The 21610-nt window shown below is 40.9% G+C and overlaps 1 protein-coding gene across 1 annotated transcript in view; it reads left to right on the forward strand.

Annotated features, from left to right (window-relative positions):
- Window positions 1-21610, forward strand: part of SHBG (sex hormone binding globulin) — a 32898-nt gene that overhangs the window by 5831 nt on the left and 5457 nt on the right. The window contains exons 2-6 of the mRNA XM_089683489.1: window positions 3588-3697; window positions 6762-6951; window positions 16460-16627; window positions 19879-20044; window positions 21213-21355. Of these exons, the coding sequence (XP_089539615.1) occupies window positions 3588-3697; window positions 6762-6951; window positions 16460-16627; window positions 19879-20044; window positions 21213-21355 (777 nt within the window). The remainder of the gene's footprint in view (window positions 1-3587; window positions 3698-6761; window positions 6952-16459; window positions 16628-19878; window positions 20045-21212; window positions 21356-21610) is intronic.

The following is a 21610-nucleotide window of genomic DNA, read 5'->3' on the forward strand; positions in this document are numbered from 1 at the left end:
CCGATCTCTTCTCCTATCAATGAGTGTTTTGTGCAGTGTTATGCAGAGAACACTCCATAACACACCACGGGGTCCTTCCCACTGCTGGCAGTTTAGAAATGGCTCTTCAAATAAAGGGGCAGTGTGGAGGAAACACTGCGGAGTCATGAAGATTCTCCGTTATAAAGATTCCCTTTAGTGTTTATCTTGCCAATGTTTTAGAAGAAAATTTAGACTTGTGTATACATCTTCTTCATGTAAACCATCAGTGAATGCAGAAAGTGTTGATGTAAAGTGAAACAAGTTACTGTATTGTCATATTCAGTAGGTTGTAAATGCAAGCTTTTCAACCATATATTAAGTGTCTGACAGTAATAGCACATTTCAGTAGTCTTCTTTGAGTGTTTTGCATTAGACTTCAAATTCTACCTTACCTTCATGCTTTCTGCTGTCTTGCATATAGATTGTGATAGTTAAAGTTTTTAAAGTGGTTGTAAAGGCTCAAGGTTTTTTACCTTCATGCATTCTATGCATGAAGGTAAAAAACCTTCTGTGGGCAGCAGTGCCCCCCAATACTCACCTAATCCAGCAATGTGCATTGGAGTCTCGACTATCCCAGGACTCCCACTTCTCATTGGCTGAGACAGAATCGGGAGCCATTGGCTCCCACTGCTGTCAATCACAGCCAGTGAGCCAATGAGAAGTGAGAGACGGGGCCGAGTTGCGGCTCCGTATATGAATTGACACACGGAGCAGCGGGTGCCCCCATTGCAAGCTGCTTGCTGTGGGGGCACCTGACAGGACGGAGTGGACAGGAGAGCCTGCAGGGGACCCGAGAAGAGAAGGTTCTGAGCTGCTCTGTGCAAAACCACTGCACACAGCAGGTAAGTATAACATGTTTGTTATTTTTTCTTTAAAAAAAAATAAACCTTTAGAATTACTTTAATTCTATTGTATCCAGAGCGAAAAGTGATTTGTGCACCAGGATCATGCTGCGATGTTTGAAATTTAAAGTGACCCTGTTGCCAGACCATTAACCCCTTCATGACTAAGGTCAAAATGAACCTTAACGCCTAAACCCAATTTTGTTTGTTGACATGTATTAGTAAAACTATATACAGTATATCACAACTACTTGTATCCAGGTGGAGTATACCTTGTTCTTTTCCAGGACAGAATGCACTTTTCATTTGGTGCTTAATGTTAGCGGACACCTCATAATTTTATTTTATTATAAAAAGAAAATTGGCCCCAAATAATAAAGTACTTTTTTTTTAATTTAGCTGTAAGTTTGGATGCCATTACCATAACCCACTACCATAAAAACCTTCAAAATAAATTCCACTATTCCTGATGATCACAGTGATACCGCACATGTGTATGTTATTTGTTCTTTCTACCCATAGTAGGGCCAAGCAGCAACTGTACGCATTTTTTTTTTGTCCTACCTAAACACGTTAACACTTGCACTGACACTAAATATAATACCTTTTTTTTCCAAATGTTGGCTGGTTCAGCAAGAAACGGATTACTTTCAGTACATGTGTACCACTGTCTGCTCAACAGAAGTTGTCCTAACGACTGCCTTTTGTCAAACGGTCTTGCTGGAAAACCAGCATTTAAACTGCACTTGTAGCCAATGGCTACAAGTGCAGATCAGTGTATTTTGGCGGGGTGGGAGAGCCCCCCCAGAATACAATAACACAGTGGGAGAAATCCCCACATTACACATCATTGTGTTCATTCTAGGATCTGTCAGTTTTCTACAGTTTGGAAACTGAATGTGCATACCCTGCCTAATACTGCCACTAGCTGACACTCACTAAACTAGATCGAGTCCTGATCTAGATAAACTTTATTTTTTTCAGATATTTTTTTTTTTGTTAGGCCCCTTTCATGAGGAAGTTCTGATTGGGTCTGCCTGCCCACTTTTCAGGCAGACCCAATTGGAATCTCTATTTTCCTCTATGAAGAAGCGGGTGTAAATGGACGTGGCGCACACACCTAGTGCATTATCCAAGGTTTATTGAAAGGTATGAAAGGTAAAAACATACTGACAGACGAAGCATGTATCTAAAAAGCATTTGCATAATGACGATGGCCACAACGGCAAGCAAGGTGTTCCAACTGTCAGTGCAGTCAAATGGCTGACGCGTTTCGGGGACGAGTCCCTTTCCTCAGAGCTACTGACCAGCCTCTGGTGCTGATGTGTAGTGGATGGATGATGGGAGCCTTGCTCTACCTAGTGGCTGATCTCCCCGTCTGAGGAGGGCTGCACCCCTGAAGCATTTCCTTTGGTTGTTGCTGTCCTGGTTCGCTTGGCTTCCCTTTTAGCTGTGCATTTCCTGAGGTGCTGGAGAGTACATACGATATCCGGTTCGATTGTAAATGGACATGTGTCCGTTTACACCCACCGACATCCAATCTGATCCGCCAAAAAGAGACGGATGGGAATCTGTTCCTTATCTGTCCATCAGATGGAAACGGACTGGCGGTCCGTTTCCATCCGACCGCCCGTAGAGGACTGCGGGCTGTGTCTGTATCCGCTCTGCATAAACGAAGTGGACACGGACCTGTCATCCGCTTGCTCAGCAGGGATCAGCAGACAGATCCCCCCACTGACGGGTTTGCTCCATGTGAAAAGAGCCTTACAGTCTTCTCCTGTAGGAGGAAAAGACACAAAAGGGAAGATTTACTAAAACTGGAGCACTCAGAATTTGATGCAGCTGTGCATGGCAGTCAATCAGCTTCTAAATTCAGCTTGTTCAATTAAGCATTGACAATAAAACTTGGAAGCTGATTGGTTTCTAGATTACATGTGCATTTTATGCATGTTATTTACCCATAAAGGCCTTCCTTGTGTAGACATCTAAAAGCCCTGAGTCTGTTGCTAGGTGCCATCTTGAATGTGATTGGCAGCGGCCTCAACAGACTTGGAGCTATCAGTGACACTATATTGCATTCCCCTTTGCTCTTTCCTGCTACATGAAAGGTTATGTAAGGAGGAGAGAAGGGTTTTCAACTCTGTCAGGGTTTTACTGTTGTCAGTGTCCTCACTAGGGAGTTTCAACCCTCTGTTATTCCTAGAAACCATTGTGACAGGGATCGATAGAAGAAGAGAAAGAAAATACATTTTGTTTTGTCACCAGAACACAAACAGAAAAGTATTTTAAGGGTGACAACTGTTTAAAGGAGGATTTCCCTAATTTTAGATATATTTACTCTCTTTTTCTGTTGTGTTTCCAAGTCAGGAGATATTGGGGTTTTCCCAAATAGGGCAAAGGCAGCCAAAATAAGAGAGTAGTCCTTTATTTGCTTACAGGACCTCAAAGTCTAAAAGTGGGTAGCAATGGATCAATGGGAACTGCATCCATTTAAAGGGGACCATTCTATCATTAATCAAAGCAATCATTTCATCATTGAGTATCACCAGAGAAGACCCTGGATTTGACCTCAAGAACAGAGGTCATCAAATTTCCAAGTCTTTGCTTGAAAGGTTGGTAATGAACTCAATTTTCATAGCACAGTGTTTATTAAAACTGACCATGACTGTGCAGAGAAACAGACATATGTCTTAAGGAGAAGTTACTAGGATTGGTCTTTTTCAGGACTCTTGTTCAGCTGGAAGTCCAATGAGATCCACACACAGCCTGTATCTGGGAAATGGAGACCCAAAGAATACCCTGCTTCTGGAATTCCCTCTGTCATCCTTAACCAGGTAAAAATATATTTCCTATTAAATAATAATAGTAATTGACTACCCTAAACACAGAGGGTATGTTCTGTAAAAACTGAAGCAAAGGCAGCCAGGTTTACCACTCCATTCTCTCACCCAACCTGGGTGAAATGAAAGGAGGAATCTGAAGATTGGCTACTGTATGTATAGACAACACTCTACATTTTTACTACACTTCACAAATCATCCCCAAAATGGTCAATGAAGATTATCAGATATGTGTTGGTAGATCTACCACAGGTGTACGGTAGGACAAGTATGTGAAGCAGGCCTGGATATTATGATTATGCCTCACTGTGTCAATGATTTGAATTAGGAGACCCAGTATATGTTTTCTGTTCTTCACCAAGTCATATCGGAACTGATGATTATTAGTCTATTAATTCACCTTATTTGCAAACCTGACTATTCTACATTATTATGAAGTGTTAATGACATGTAACTACACCTAAAAAGTACATCTCAAAAGGCCATGTACTGCTCTAAGTTTAGTTCTTAGTTCAGTGTCCTATCTGTTCTGTCAGCAAACCCAATAGTGCTTATTTAGTACAACCTTAAAACATATTTAAGTGTTTGTAGGTCTGACATTGTTTGTTGCACAAATGCTTGAAAAAGAGATTTCAGTGACACAAAGATGTCTGGGACACAATGGGGTAGATTTACTAAATTTGGAGACTGCAAAGTCTGGTGCAGCTCTGCATAGAAACCAATCGCCTTCCAGGTTTTATTGTCAAAGCTTAATTGAACAAGCTGAAGTTAGAAGCTGAATGGCTACCATGCACAACTGCACCAAATTTTGCACACTCCAGGTTAAGTAAATCAACCCAAATATTTAGATTATACTGTAGAATATAGTGTACTATATACAATATCTCACAGAAGTGAGTCCACCGCTCACATTTTTGTAAATATTTTATTATATCTTTTCATGTGACAACACTGAAGAAATGACACTTTGCTACAATGTAAAGTAGTGAGTATACAGCTTGTATAACAGTGTAAATTTGCTGTCCCCTCAAAATAACTCTACACACAGACATTAATGTCTAAACTGCTGGCAACAAAAGTGAGCACACCCCTAAGTGAAAATGTCCAAATTGGGCCCAAAGTGTCAATATTTTGTGTGGCCACCATTATTTTCAGCACTGCCTTAACCCTCTTGGGCATGGAGTTCACCAGAGCTTCACAGGTTGTCACTGGAGTCCTCTTCCACTCCATGACGACATCACGGAGCTGGTGGATCTTAGAGACCTTGCGCTCCTCCACCTTCCGTTTGAAAATGCAACTGCGCTCTGATAGTGCATTGTGATTGGCCAAAGCAATGCTTTGGCTAATCACAGCACAATTGGGCAGAGCTAGCAGTGCTGTCCTCACTAGCTCCACCCAATTGTTTATATCTGTCAGATAGCGGCGAGTGCTAGCCAAGTGCAGATGGGTTGGTGGGTATCGAGTTTTTTTTTTGGCACGTCGGTGTCGTCGTGACAATGCTGGACACCGAAAATGACCATGGATTACAACGATGGAACCATTTTTTTGGCTTTTTTGTTTTAATAAGGACTTGTCAAAAACTGTTGTGATTTTATTCACCCCCTGCAGACCCCCACAACCGCAGCCCCCCCTACCCCCAAAGATCTCCACCATTTCGAGGGCATGTGGCCCGGTACAGTTCGGGGGGGACACGCTCATTTGTCACCCACCCCCTGCCAGTCCTGTGCTCAGATCAAGGATCTAGTAGGACTTTATGGGGTACCCCACACACTTTTTTATTAAACATATTTTACTGTGGGGGGGGGGCTCACGCTGTCTTTTTTTTTTTTATCAAAAAATGTAAGTCTTGTTGCAGGGACTTTACATTGTACAGATGTACAACTTTGCAAGTAGTTTAAGGGGACCCCCAAGGCATGATATTTAAAGGAATTTTTCATTTTTTAAAAAATTGCTTTAAGCAATGAAAAATTACTTTAAGCAATGAAAAAAACTGTACTTTTTGGGAAAAATGTTTTCACTGATTCATGTCCCTCAGAGCAGTACCCGAGTCCCCATACCCCTTTTATGGCCAATAACTTGCATATAAGCCTTCAAAATGGACACTTTTGAAGTTCGAGTCCCATAGACTTGCATTATGTTTGAAGTTTGCGGTCGAACTTTCATTAGGTTCGAATGTTCAACCGCGAACCGAATAGGGGGGTGTTCGGCCCATCACTAGTGATAGGCAGGTGCACAGCTTTGACTGTGCTTTCTTCCTGGCTTATTGTAGCAGAGTAAAGATATTAGGTGGCCCCCTCTGGACATCCACTGGGTCTAGGCTTGCCTTGTGGATGATCCAGCTCTGCATCAGAGCTGTGGATCTAAACCCCCTGTAGACTCTGTGTTAAGCAGTTTCAAAGCTTGCACAAAGCTACTCACTTGGTCCTCTTCTTCACAAGAAATTGGGCCAAGTTACAGTCTGCTGATGCCTGGGCACTGCACCTTGGGAGAAATAGGGAGAAGATTGTAGGCTAACCCATGCCCAGAAGCACAAGGTATTCCCTATAGCTCAGGCAGACAAATGAATTGGTGGGAGAGCCCGGCAAAAGTGAGTATAACTGTGTATATTTGTACATGGGGGGAGCTGTTAAGATTTAAAGAACACCTACTATTGTGCACTGAATAGGTATTAGCAGGATAGGCAAAGAGACGCATTCCCTTGAAATCTCACTCCATACCAACTGATGTTTTCCCTCACCATTCCATTGCACTATCAGAGCAGAGATGAAGATAAATTATGACATTCACTGTGGGATTCATCCCACAATGCCGTGTTAAGAGCCTAAATGAGCAATACATATACCTTTCAAAGAAATTTGGTATCAAGAGTCTCGGGGTTGGTACTCTGGGTGGAACAGTGATGGAAATCTGCTTGTTATTTTGAAATCACCCAGCGGCACCTGTTGTATGGCAGAAGCTTTAGTTCAGATGTTTTATTCTGGCTATAGATTTACTATAATAAAATACATGTTTTTTCTGGTGATTATACACTGTTGTTGGCTATCCTATATGATTACAGCAATCTCTCATCATTTGAAATCCGGACATATGACTGTCAAGGCATCATATTCTTTGGAAATATTGGCCTGGATAACTGGTTTGTACTTGGGATTCGTGATTGTCGGTTGGAAATACAGATGAGTAATGGCAATGGTCAAATGGTTCTCTCTAAGTGGGGACCAGAAGTCAGCAATGGCAAATGGCAAAAGGTGAGAGCTGGATTTTAGTATAGCTTCAGAATTTGACTTCAGATGTACAATAAATATAGACAACAAACACTTCTTATGCTCACGTATGCTAATTATGCCCAGTTATGGTAAGATTAAAGTAACAGTGGACAGCAGAGCAAGATTTGACACACCCACACAATGACCATCATAAAGGCATACATGAAAATTATTCAGTTAAAATATTTTTAAAATGAGATCCCTGTTAATACTAAAACTCCTGCTGCTTCTAAAAGCCTTAGTCTAACATCCTCATTTGACCTGAAGCAATGGATACAGGTTTCTACTCACTTCACTGGCAACACCCTTGACCTTGTCTTCTCCTATCTATGCTCTCCGTGCAACATCTTCAACAATCCTTTTCCTCTCTCTGATCGCCACCTTATTAGTTTCACTCTCTCCCTCTCTTCCACCTCCTCTCATTCCAACCGCCTAACAATTACCTGTAGAAACCTTCACCACTTCCACTCTTCTCCTCTTTATTCTGCTACTGACCACCTCTGTGACAAAATCTCACCCCTGTCCTGCCAGAATCTAGCCACTTCTGTCTACAATAGATCCCTGTCCTCCACTCTGAATGAGCTTGCCCCCTCACTACACACAGAATCTGGCCCGGCCCTACAATCCTGGCAAACAGATGGAACCAGAAGTCTCACAAAATATAGCCGAGCTCTTGAGCATCTGTGGTGTAAGACTAAGTCTCACAATGACTTCACCCAATATAAATCTGCCCTCCAAAAATAAAATTCTTGCCTTCACACTGCCAACCAGACCTATTTTATCACTGTCGTTAGCACCGTCTCATCTAGTCCCTGTCAACTCTTCTCTACCTTTATCGCTCTATTTCATCCTCCACTGCTTCCATCCACTAACTCACTCACTACCCAGGTGATCACCAGTCACTTAAAAAATAAGATAGATACAATTCGTGATGAAATCTCCTCTCTACAGATATTTCCCCTCACTTAACACCCCATGTCCACAGGTACACTCAACACTTCCCTTATTCAACCCTACTATTATAGACAAGGTTGCTACACTTTTTTCTAATATCCACCTAACCACATGCCCCCTGGACCCTATTCTCTCTAAAATACTGCAGTCACCTACTGGCACTATCCTACACTCTCTAACTCACATCTTCAATCTTTCCCTCTCTTCTGGCATCTTTCCCAACTCTCTAAAACATGCATTAGTCATCCCCGTACTTAAAAAGCCTTCCTTGGACCCCACCAATCTTAAAAACCTACGCCCCATCTCCTTGCTCCCTTTTACCTCCAAACTCCTTGAACACCTGGTCTACATCCGACTGAGCAACCACCTCATTAAGAATAACCTTCCTGATCCCCTTCATTCTGAATTTTGCCCTCAGCACCACACAGAAGCTGCTCTCCTAAAACTCACAAATGATTTACCAACAGCTGAAATCAATGGATACTATTCTGTATTCCTATGTCTGGACCTTTCGGCTGCCTTTATATGGTTGACCACCCCCTCCTCAAAAAAAAAAAACTTTACTCCTTTGGTTTCTGTGACTGTGCTTTTCATTGGTTCTCATCCTACCTATACCACCGCACCTTCAGCGTTACTTACAATTTTACTTCCTCTTCTCCTCTTCCTTTCGCTGTCGGGGTTCCCCAAGGTTCTGTTCTTGGACCTCTCCTATTCTTGATCTACACTTCCTTCCTGAGTCAGCTGATAGCTTTCCATGTCTTTCAATATCATTTCTACGCTGACAATGCCTAAATCTATCTCTCTGCACCTCAGCTCACAACATCTGTCTCCTCACACATCACTAATTTACTGACCGACATATCAGTCTAGGTGTCACACCTCTTCCTCAAACTCAATCTATCCAAAGCCGACCTCCTAATATTTCCTCCCCCACATGCCCCTTCCCTTGACTTCTCTGTCAAGATCAACAACTCAACTATTAACCTATCCCTGCATGCCAGGATGCTAGGTGTAATCCTGGACTCTGAACTCTCCTTTCTGCCCTAAATCCAATCACTTTCCAAAGCTTGTTGCCTCAACCTCCGCAACATCTCCACAATACACTCCTTCCTAACCAATGACACCAAAAAGCTCCTAATCCACTCCCTGTTATCTCTCATCTTAACTCCTGCAACTCCTCATTGGCTTACTTTACATAGGCTATCCCCCCTTCAGTCCATCATAAATATGCTGCCAGACTCATCCACCCTACTAGCCGCTCAGTGTCTGCTATCCCTCCCTGCCATTCCCTCCATTAGCTGCCATTCACCCTACTAATTCAATTCAAAATACTAACAACTTACAAAGCCATCCACAAATCAGCCCCCAGCTACATCACTAACCTGGTCTCAAAATAAAAACTAAGTCCTTCTCTTTGTTCTCCCCAAGACCCCCGCTCTCTAGTTACAGTGTCACCTCCTCCCATGCTCACCTCCAGGACTTCTCTCAAGCCTCTCCAATCCTATGAATCCCTATCCCAATCTGTCCAGCTATCCTACTCTGTCCACTTTTAGGTGATCGCTGAAAATTTTTCTCTTCAGAGAAGCCTATCCTGCCTCCACCTAACAACTGTACTCTTATTTTCTCCATCAGCTCATCCTCCACAATTATCTTTTGTATCACTTGACCCTTCCTTTTAGATTGTAAGCTTTAACAAACAGGGCTCTCTGTTTCCTACTGTTTGACATTGTATTGTAACTGTACTGTCTGCCCTCATGTTGTAAAGTATTGCACAAACTGTTGGCGCTCTATAAATCCTGTATTATAATAATTCACAGTGTTTGTACATGTTGTACATTCACATCAGTTCCTGCCCTCGAGAAGCTTACAATCTAATGTCCATACCTGCATGCATACGCATATTTGGGCCAAGTAGAAAGGAGTAATTTACCCACTGGCACATTTTTGGAATGTGGCAGGAAACCCACGCAGGAAGAGGGGGAACATCCAAGCAGAAAGTGTCCTGGCTGGTATGCAAACCAAGGACCCCAGTTCTGGAAGTATTTTTTATAGTATTATTTTTTTTTTTTAATGAAATTAAGCAAGGCAAGGGGTTACATAAGAAAATAATAAACATGTCACCTGTTCAAGCAAATAACAAAAGACTGAGTGCAGATCACAAGCATGTCTTTGCTTTTCAGTCAGGGACTATAGTAATACAAGACATATTGAAAAGCATTATCCAATAACATGAGTATTTATCATGCGTACTCTGATGTGATATTGTTTTTTAATTATACATACATCATCTTTGTTATACAAAAATGTAATAAATGACAAATAATTCCAAGAATACTATGTGTTAGCTAAGGAGACCATACAGCAGATGCTTGCTTTGCAATCCCTTTTTTCTGAATAAAACTTTCTTCTGAGCCTCTGGGTGAGGATAAAGGAGCACATGGTAACACAAGACTCACTTGATGGCTTATTTCAGCAATTTATTGAAGATAAAAAGTAACAAGTGGAGCCAACGCATTTTGAGAGAATTGCCTCCCCCTTCCTCAGGGCTAGTATACAAGGGAACAGATATACAAGAAATATCTAATAAAACTGGAGAGAACCATCTGTAACATCTAACATAGCTGTATGGATTCAAGTTCAAAATGTTTTTGATAAATAATACATAAATGATCTCTCAAACATACTATAAACATAAGCAGGGATATACAGTACATGCATAGTTATAGTATATGTCAACCAGGAAAAGTCATCTGTCAATCTTCAGCCAAATGCTGTAGACTATAGCTATACTTAAAATATACATATATGGAAAACATATAAATAACATACAGTAATATGTAAAATATATATATATATATATATATATATATATATATATAGCAATCATAACGTATTCACACCTCAGTCACTTATAAATTTTGTTATGTTGCAGCCTGATACTACAGCTGTTTAAATTCATTTTTTTTTTTCAATAATCTACACTCAGTACCCCAATAGTATCAAAGTAAAAAGAGAATTTTGGAAATGTCTGTGAATTTATTTAAAAGAAAAAACTAAAATATCACATGTAGGGTTTAAGTATTCAAACCCTTTACTTGTTGAAGCACCTTTGGCAGCAATTACAGCCTTAAGTCTTTTTGGGACGCAACAAGCTTTGCACACTCAGATTAGGGGATTTTCTGCGATTCTTCTTTGCAAATCCTCTCAAGCTCAGTCAGGTTGAATGAGGACCATCCATGGACAGCTATTTTAAGGTCTCTCCAGAGATGTTCAATAAGGTTCAAGTCAGGGCCCTGGCTGGGTCATTCTAGGACATTCACAGAGTTGTCCCTAAGCCACTCCTGTATTGTCTTGGTTGTGTGCTTAGGATTGTAGTCATGTTGAAAGATGACCCTTCGGCCTAGTAGCCCAAGACCTTTAACCAGGTCAGCTGCCACTGCCCTCCATTGGATAAAAAGTCCCTACTACCACTGCCTCCATTGGGTTAAAACCCCACAAAGATTTTGACCAATAACCAAACTTTGGGTACCCCAGTCCAACACTGTCATCCACATACACCAGATTTTGAGCCTCTGATAGGGGTTCACTGGTATAATGAAGAATTTTGTAAACAAAAGCATTCATTTACTGCTGTATCATTAAAAAGGAACTTTACTCTGTCCATCAACATTGACTATTTTAACCCTTATGCTGCTAACATTAGTAAATAGATAGGGAAGTATATTATATTTACTTGTTTTAAACATTTGTTTTCAATTACAATTACTTCCTGGTTTCCATGCCTAGGCAAAATATGTCATACCAGTCTTCTAGAGGGATGGAGGGGTTTTCTGAGCGAAGAACACCCTCTTGCCAGAGTTAAGGGCAGATGGATTCTAGGAAGTAAATGCTACATGAATCATCTGCCCTTATCAAGATGGCCACGGCCAAAGATGCTACGGGTGTTTTTCAAAGGGAGTTCCCAACAGAATAAAAAATGGAGATAAGGAAGGATGGATGGATGAGTTTGCTTTGAATATTAAAAACTAATTAAATAGTATTTTTGGTTTGTGATGCTCAGATGCAGTGTAGCTTCACTTTAACCACTTTCGCTCTGCCCCATAGCAGCAATACTGCTACAAGGCGGCAGCTGTGCGCAAAATCACATATACACACACACACACATATATATATATATATATATATATATATATATATATATATATATATATATATATATACAGTTGCAAGAAAAAGTATGTGAACCCCTTGGGATTACGTGGCGTTTTGCATGAATTGGGCATAAAATGTGCTCTGAACGTCATCCAAGTCACAACAATAAAAGAACACAGTCTGCTAAACATAATACTACACAAACATTAGATGTTGCCATGGTTTAATTGCACATAACATGTAAACATTCACAGTGCAGGGAAGAAAAAGTATGTGAGGCTCTAGCTTAATGACTTCTCCCAGAGCTAATTGGAGCCAGGAGTGAGCCAACCTTGACTCCAATCAGTGTGATGATATTGGATGTGTTGCTGACAGCTGTCCTGCCCTTAAAAAACACACACCTGTTTTGGGTTTACTGGTTTCAAGAAGCACTGTCTGATGTGAACCATGCCTCGCAGAAAAGAGCTCTCAGAAGACCTACAATCAAGAATTGTTGACTTGCATGAAGCTGGAAAGAGTTACAAAAGTATCTCCAAAAGCCTTGATGTTCATGTGTCCACGGTAAGACAGACTGTCTACAAATGGAGAAAGTTTAGCACTGTTGCTACTCTCCCTAGCCGTGGTCGTCCTGTAAAAATGACTGCAAGAGCACAGTGCAGAATGCTGCATGAGGTAAAGAAGAATCCCAGAGTGTCAGCTAAAGACCTACAGAAATCTCTGGCACATGCTAACATTTTTGTTGACACATCTACAATAAGGAAAACATTAAACAAGAATGGAGTACATGGGAGGACACCACGGAGGAAGCCATTGCTGTCCAAAAAGAATATTGCAGCACGTTTGAAGTTTCCAAAAGAGCACCTGGATGTTCCACAGCACTACTGGCAAAATATACTGTGGATAGATGAAACCAAGATTGAGTTGTTTGGGAAGAACACACAACACTATGTGTGGAGAAAAAAAGGCACAGCACACCAACATCAAAACCTCATCCCCACTGTAAACATGGCGGAGGGAGCATCATGGTTTGGAGCTGCTTTGCTGCCTCAGATCCTGGACGGATTGTTGTCATTGATGGGAAAATGAATTCCAGAGTTTATCAAGACATTTTGCAGGAAAGCGTACGACCATCTGACCGCCAACTGAAGCTCCGCAGAGGATGGGTGATGCAACAGGACAATGACCCAAAGCATACAAGTAATTCAACAAAACAATGGCTGCAACAGCACAGAATACGCCTTCTGGAGTGACCTCAACCCGATTGAAATGCTGTGGCATGACCTTAAGAGAGCGATTCACACCAGACATCCCAAGAATATTGCTACACTGAAACAGTTTTGTGGTCCAAAATCACTCCAGATCATTGTGCAGGTCTGATCTGCAACTACAGGAAATGTTTGGTTGAGGTTATTGCTGCCAAAGGAGGGTCAACCAGTTATTAAGTCCAAAGGTTCACATACTTTTTCCTCCCTGCATTGTGAATGTTTACATGTTATGTGCAATTAAACCATGGCAACATCTAATGTTTGTGTAGTATTATGTTCAGCAGACTGTGTTCTTCTATTGTTGTGATTTAGATGACATTCAGAGCACATTTTATGCCCAATTCATGCAAAACTCCACGTAATCCCAAGGGGTTCACATACTTTTTCTTGCAACTGTACATATATACACGTGATTTTGCATTTCCGGGTAGGGGCGCACGACCTACCTGTGCCACCATTTGCAGCCATGCAAAGCAGTGTGCTTACAGTGAAGCACACAGACACAGTCCCATTGTAAAACACACCCAGCACACAGTTAACCCTTTGTTTGCTCCACATCTTAACCCCTTCCTGCCCAGTACCATTAGTACAGTGTCAGTGCTTTTTATTAGCACTGATCACTGTATTGGTGTCATTGGGGATGTCAGTGACACCAAGTCAGTTTCCCCCAGTGTCAGAATGCCGCCGCAATCCTGCTATAAGTCGCTGATCGCTACCATAACTAGTAAAAATTAAGAAAAAAAAGCCCAGTATATATACCAACATTTGTAAACACTATAGCTTTCACGTAAACCAATTAATTTACATGTATTGGGATTTTTTTTTTTAGCAAAGACATGTAGCAGAATACATTTTGGCCTAAATTTATGATGAAATTTTGATTTTATACATTTTTTTACTGGACATATTTAATAGCTAAAAGCCAAAAATACTGTTTTCTTCTCAAAATTGTCAGTCTTTTTTTGTTTATAGCGCAAAAAATAAAAAATGCACAGGCAATCAAATACCCCCAAAAGAAAGCTCTATTTGTGGGAAAAATGGACATAAATTTAATTTGGGTGCAGCGTTGCATGACCGTGCAATTGTCAGTCAAAGTAACGCAGCGCCGTAACGCAAAAAATGGCCTGGTCAGAAAGGGGACAAAAATCCTCAGGAGGCTAAGTGGTTAAAGACACAATACTAAATGTGAAAAAAACTAAAAGACTAGAGCGCCACCTGCTGCCTCTGAAGGTGAATGAAAATAATAATATGCAGTATTTCATATTTACCTGACTAGAAATAAATGATAAAATATATTTTAAAAAAATATACATTTGTAACGAAATTATGTAGAAGATGAAATAATTATTCAAAAGGCCAGGAGCGGAGGACAAAAACTGATCAAATACCATGGGAGAGATCTGTTTAACTGTGGTGTGATAGATCGATAAACAAAAATGTAATGAAAAACAGCAACATTATTCTGCTGCAGTTCTTTACATTTGTAGGTTTGCAAGAAGCAGATCAATCTGATTTAAAGCTTGTGGAAAATGTCTGTCTCAATGCAGATATGTGAATGATCATGCTTGATGCTCATCAGTGTGTTCTGGATGATCGTACACAGGACACTGGTTAGATACCGGTGAGTTAGAAAGTGTGGATCTTGGCCCTAAAAATATATAAATAAAAAATGAGGTAAGATCAACAGAGGCACGGGTGATGGATAGAGTGTATTGGGTTTTTTTGGGGGGTTTTGTTACTGCGGTTTGATGTATGCTGTAATTAACTAACTTATAAAGAAACTATTCTAAGTAGTTCCGTCCATCAAGGACACCTCTGCTGACCTCGCCTCCATGTTTTGGCGTCCAAAAATTCTCACTTCAGTGTAGGAAACCATTCTGCGTTTCCTTTAAATGGTCAGGTCATGGACATATACACTGATCAGCCATAACTCTATGACTGAAAAAAATGGCCATTGCAGTTTGTTGTGTATGAGGCTGTGTAACTGCAGACTGGTGAGGGTGTCCATACTGACCCATGTCCACAGCCAAAAGTGCCCACATTGGGCATGTGAGCATCAGAACTGGACCACAGAGCAATGGAAAAAGGTGGCCTTGTCTGATGAATCATATTTTATTTTACATCATGTGGATGGACATGTGCAAGTGTGTTGCTTACCTGGGGAAGAGATGGCACCAGGATGCAGTATGGGAAGAAGGCAAGCTGGCAGATGCAGTGTGATGCTTTGTGCAACGTTCTGCTGGAAAACCTTGGGTCCTCCCTTTCATGTGGATGTTACTTGATACATACCACATACCTAAACATTGATACTGACCTAATACACCCCATCATGGAAATGGTATTCCCTGGTGGCAGCGGCCTCTTTCAGCAGGATAATGTGCCCTGCCACACTGCCAAAATAGTTCAGGAATGGCTTGAGGAACACAAACTCTTAAGGGAAAATGTCTTTGGCCTCACATTCTCCAGATCTCAATCCAATTGAGCATCTGTGGGATCTGCTGAAAAAAGTCCGACTTTTAGAGTCTCCCACCTTGCAGCTTACAGGAATTTAAAAGATCTACTACTGACGTCTTGGTGCCAGATACCACAGCATACCTTCAGAAGTCTAGTGGATTCCATGTCTCAATGGGCTAGGGCTGTTTTGGCAGCAAAATGGCCAAAGGGTGACCTACTCAATATTAGGTGGGTGGTCATAAAGCTATTTCTGATTGGTGTATATTTGACAGGTTCATCCTACATTAAACCTAGGGGCAAAATAAAGGCTGCTGTTGATAATCCTCCTCTAGGCAATTTTAGAAAACAGTTCTAGGCAGCAAACTAATAACTGGCTGCTGTGAATTACTGTACTTCTTAATTTTGTACTGCTTTAAATAAACAAACTGTTTTTCTTGCACCATGATTGCTGCAAAATCAGGTCATTTATCTAATGTTATTGCAATAACACCATGTGGTGTGTGTGGGTAGCATTATGTTATACTGTGAGTACAGAGATTTCCTACACTGAATATAATGCCATAACATGCAAACTGCTGTATTTTCTAAGATTTGGCAGAAAATGTCTTTGTCTTTTGTTTATTGACTCACATGAAACTATTATATGGAACTCGCATGTCTTGCAGGTGACTGTGGACAGCACTATTAACACCATAGATGTAAGAGTGAACGGAGAGGTTGTTATCATGCTAACTCATCATGTAAAGAATGAGCCTGTGACCTCAGAGCATGCTAATCTGGGAATTATCCTGGGTGACCTTCCAACAAATGGCAAAATTCAACTTCTCAGACCGGTACTGTCATCATTACACGTCTACAGTATTGAGCTAGACATGCATTGATAAAGCTAGCGAACAAGAAATGTTCACTAAACATGAAAATGTACTAATTTTATTTTATACATTTTTATTATTTTATTTATTTTAAGACAAAAGCATAAACAAAGGTAGAAGTACTCCCTCAAGAGTTGGTTCTGGCCAGCTCAGTGGATTGCTTTAAAAAGGCCTGGATTGTTTCTTAGATACACAGAATATAACTGGATACTAACATTTATAGGTAAAGTTGATCCAGGGAATATCAAATTGCCTCGCAGGGAATCAGGAAGGATTTTTTTTCACTGCAGGAGTAAATTGGATCATGCTTTGCTGGGGTTTTTTTTTGCCTTCCTCTGGATCAACTGTGGGTATAGGATTATAACTTTTTTTTTAATGTTTGAACTGGATGGACTAACTATGTAAGTACTCATATATGTAGCTACCCTACGTTCGGCTCTCTAAATACGCTATTTGATGTTTTTCTAAAATCTGACTGTAACATTTGTCAGAGCAGGCATAACACAATAGCTATGTTTGTTCTGAGTGTTTAAAGCCGCATGCTTACTGGGAGTTTAGCCTCAGAGCATTGAACTCCGGGGGTTTAGGTGCCAGTGAAAGGCACAGGTGCTCCGTCCAACCCAACTTCCGACAGCCTGTAATACTCTGAGTGGCTGACAGCGGCAGGACAGTGCACTGAATAGTGCAAACATTTAGGGCAGCATATGCCCAGAGGCCCATACCTGGAACGCAAGCAAACCAAGATAGAAAATATAGTGCTATCATAACTCTGATTAACATAAGTAATCCTATGAAAAATATATACATAAAGTAAAACATAACTATATAACCACACTTAAAAATTGTGTTCATTCAGATCCACCGCTTCCTCTTTGTGCTAATATAAATACAACATATATACTGTAACAGTCTTAATGCACAATTACTAGTCCCAAATTTAGCGCTCAAGTGAATATAAAGTGTTTTTTGCTGCTGATCTTCCACTTCGTCTTTGCATCAATGCTATATGTTGGCACTCCCCCCACTATACAGCCAGAGAAGTCAAATGGACTTCTAAGATGTTATCCAAAGCTGTGGAAAAGCTCCCAACTGGATCCTCCTACCATATATCTCCACTATCTTCCTCTTCCAACTGCAGTATACTTATCTTTTATTGCTACAAGCATTCAGTGGCTTCAGGTAACTTTCAGTGCCAGTCAGTCAGTGACATTCAATAGTTTAATAGTCTTCTAGTAAGCACAAATTTCAGATTTACTATTCTGCTTTTCTTTGATGATATTCACAGTTTACCAGTGGCAAAACTAGAACCTTCAGGGCCTCGGTGCAAGAATCCATGAAGGGCCCCCTTGACTCCCGGCTGGAGCCCTTCCCTCCGAGCCCAGTGGCAGAATTGGCCCAGTTGCAAGTGCAACATTTGTGACCCTAGTAGTTCCGCCACTGGTGTCAGTAGTTTTTTTATTTTTGTTATTTTTTTAAACCATTTTTAAAGGTTTTTTTTATTACAATATTTTTTTTACATTTTTTTAGGAGCCCTGTTGGGGGCTTTGGTGAAATATCCAGGATCTAAACAAACCTTTGATGTTTCATCTTTAGGACAGAAAATGGAGATTGAGGACACAGCCTTCAATAGCCTTCTCTGCATCCTCAGCTGCACAGAATGAATGGGCAGGAAAAGCTCTGTACAGAGCTTCTTGTCCATTCATAAACTGAAAGATAGTAAACACAGTTTATTATGTTTCAGTTAGGTACCAATCACTTACTGTCCATTCAGAAAAGGAAGACGCCGGTAAATTACACATTTACCACATCCTTCCTGTCTCTCCATTCTGAGATTCCCCATAGCAGTCAGCAGGAGAGGGGAGGGGGAAATCCAGCAGAACTGCAGGGAAGGAGGTGGAGAGCATGGGGGGGCAGAGAGCACGGGGAGGCAATAGAAATAAGCTGGATAGGAAGAGCAGCGAGGGTGCCTGCATGTAGAGGAATCGATCTCTCCATTTTCCTCTTGCAGCCGCTGAATGCTTGCGGGAAGGAAAGGAGGAGAAGCGGACATTCAAAGGCTGCAAGAGGAAATGGGAGAGATCAATTCCTGCAGCTGCCCCCGCTGCTCCTCCTACGCAGGCATATAAGGGGGCCACACGGGCCCCCTGCAGCATAAGGTCGGGTTGCAATTGCGACCCCTGTAGGCACGCCACTGCAATTTACCTTGAACTCTACCATCTAGCTTTTCCTCTTACTACAATTAGGAGATTTCTATGGAGTGGTTGTCTCAATCATGGGTTAATCTTCATTCTATGCCATCACAGCTGCTCTTTGCGCTGGCTCACCACAATTCTGCACAACTTCTGGATACCTGGAATGCAAGCAGTCTACTTTCCAGGCATTTGTCCCAGGGTGCATACTGCCATAAATGTTAGTACCACTCCAAGCACTGTGCCTGTACCTTCCACCAGCACCTAAATGCCAGAGTCTCATGCACCAGGGCTAAATGCCCAGTGTTAATGAGGCCTAAAGTATATGTAAACTCTAAAGGCCAACTGAAAGAGGGCATATGATAGACTGACATTGCTGCAATTAATTGAGAGGCAAGTGCATTTACTAGCAGATCAAGGTAAGAAACCTTTCAACAGATTTCCAAAATAATTTGCTTAAGAAAACAGTATACAGTGTGCCATGATGCCAAACTATAAAATACTGAAAATAAATTTAGGTTTTATATACAGGAAAATGCTATGAACAAAATCAATAAATCAGTTTTGAACAGATAACTTCAATTTACCCACAGTATATTTTACAGTACATCTTTTTAAGTCCATTACTAGTGGATAACTACTACTATGGATGGCCCAATCCCTCAAATGGTGCTGAAGTAGCCAGCAAAGACCAAGGGTATTCTTGCAGGAGAGGACCCTACAGGAACCCCCTTCACTGTTGCCCACATACTGTAAGTTTTACTGTGGTCCCTGAATAATAGATCTGGCTCTTTCTCAGAATGTTGGCCCAGAAAAGACTATGCGGGAAGTTTGTCTGCTTAGGTTTTCTGACCTGGTGATGAATAGATTGGTAAGGCCAAGCACTCAAGAAGTCTAGAGAGAATGGTGTGTACATGCAGTACTTGGAGGAGTTCAATGTCTGCATGATAAATCTGAGCCACATATGTGGAAAAACAGTTATACTTTCTGCCAGTGTCATTGATGTGAACTGCGTTCTCTTAGTTGAATCCTGCTCTAGATGCATGTATGACGAACTGGGCCTGGGTGAAAAAGAGCACAAAAGCTCTAGATGATGCAATGGAGACAGATGAGAACCGGCGGTGCTTTGAAAATGAGGAGCGAGGCACCTTCTTCCCTGCACAAGGATATGCCACCTTCAAGCCTACTTGTAAGTCATATTTTTTCTACAGTGCTGCTAAACTTTGACCTTCAACAGTACAGGTTTTCATAACTTTGGGTTAGCAGCACAGTGTTGCTGGCTACTATTAGTTTGAGGGCCCTGCCATACAGTTTTTTGTCTTGTTGTCAGCTTGTTGTATTACTAGGTCTTCAAAATGTTTCCAAGGGCCAAAAACCTTGGATTGCTTCCAGTGCACTGCAAGACAATATATTTTTGTTACAGTGTGCCTGAGAGTAGGTATATTTGTTTTGTTTGTGTGAGCTGGGGTGCCATAGAAAATTAATGGAAACACACAACCTGCATACACCTGTCTGGTGAAAAGCATTGTCGGCAGACAACACGTAGGAGTAAATCTCTCAACTGGAGCTCCAGGTAGCAGTAAATACTCCCAGAAGCTCAGATTTTTGGCATGATCAGTCATGTTTTCAATATCAATGTCACAGTGTCACAATTGCTATGAGGGTATGTAATCTACCTCTATATTAAGCAAACGATCACTAGGATTAGGAGGACAACTTTGCCTACACCTTGACAAAGAGGTCAGAATAGACCATATTTCTATTCTTGTAGATTCAATTAAGCCTGGCTTAAAATATAACTAAAGGCAAATGTTTTTCTTTGTTTTGGGCAGAGTGGAGATAGCTTAGAACACCTGTCAATTTTGGAAGATAAAACCTCTCTATATGTCATGTTTACTGCCATCACCAAAGGTGAAAGAAAATCCCAAGTTTTGGGTTGTTCCCAGAACAGGAATAGAGGGGAAATCTTCCAATGGGGGGACACTAGGAATTTCCTTTCATGTCCTGTTGTGAATATGGAACATGAAGTTATGGGAAATCTCCACAATGGGAAACAGATGGGAAAATAAAAACTGACAGGGGATATAACCTCCCTTACTCTAAAGAAAAAGGTTTTGGCTTTAGTTTTACATTAAGAAATAAATTAAAACCACTACAACTTGATACAGAAACTATTTAAATGGTAATTTCAAGATTGTATTTATATCAATATATTTATTTTTTGTTTGTATCAAAAATGTTCAATAAAGGCTAAGTGGTTTGTTTTCTGTTTCTTATGTTTCCATGTTTTATCTGGTGTATTACTTTTGTCTTTCTGCTACATTCCTCTGTAATCATTTCTTCTGGGTCAATCATAGCATTCCCATTACATACACATGGACCCTGGCATCTATCGTTTCAACTGTCATTCCGAGTCCTAGAGGATGGTGGGCTCCTCTTGGCCTTATATGGTGCAGGCAACACCTCAGCATTGACCATAACCTTGGATGGTCAGAAACAGGTATACACAACACTAACCTGTTGCAATTGGGCTGACTAATAAAACTGGGTAAAAGAACAGAAAGGGAAAAAAAGTTGTTAAATACAGAAACCAGTGGTAAAATGTCAGATTTTTCTAAGCTGTAGAATGGACTGTAAATTATTATTATTATACAGTATTTATAAAGTGCCAACAGTTCGCTCAGCGCTGTACATTACAATGGGAGACAATACATGAGACAGTACAATAATAATACAATGTGATACATGAGGGGTT

The sequence above is a fragment of the Staurois parvus genome, unplaced genomic scaffold (assembly GCF_062004578.1).
Source record: "Staurois parvus isolate SC_StPar_1 unplaced genomic scaffold, SC_StPar_1.0 ptg000312l, whole genome shotgun sequence".
Classification (NCBI taxonomy): domain Eukaryota; kingdom Metazoa; phylum Chordata; class Amphibia; order Anura; family Ranidae; genus Staurois; species Staurois parvus.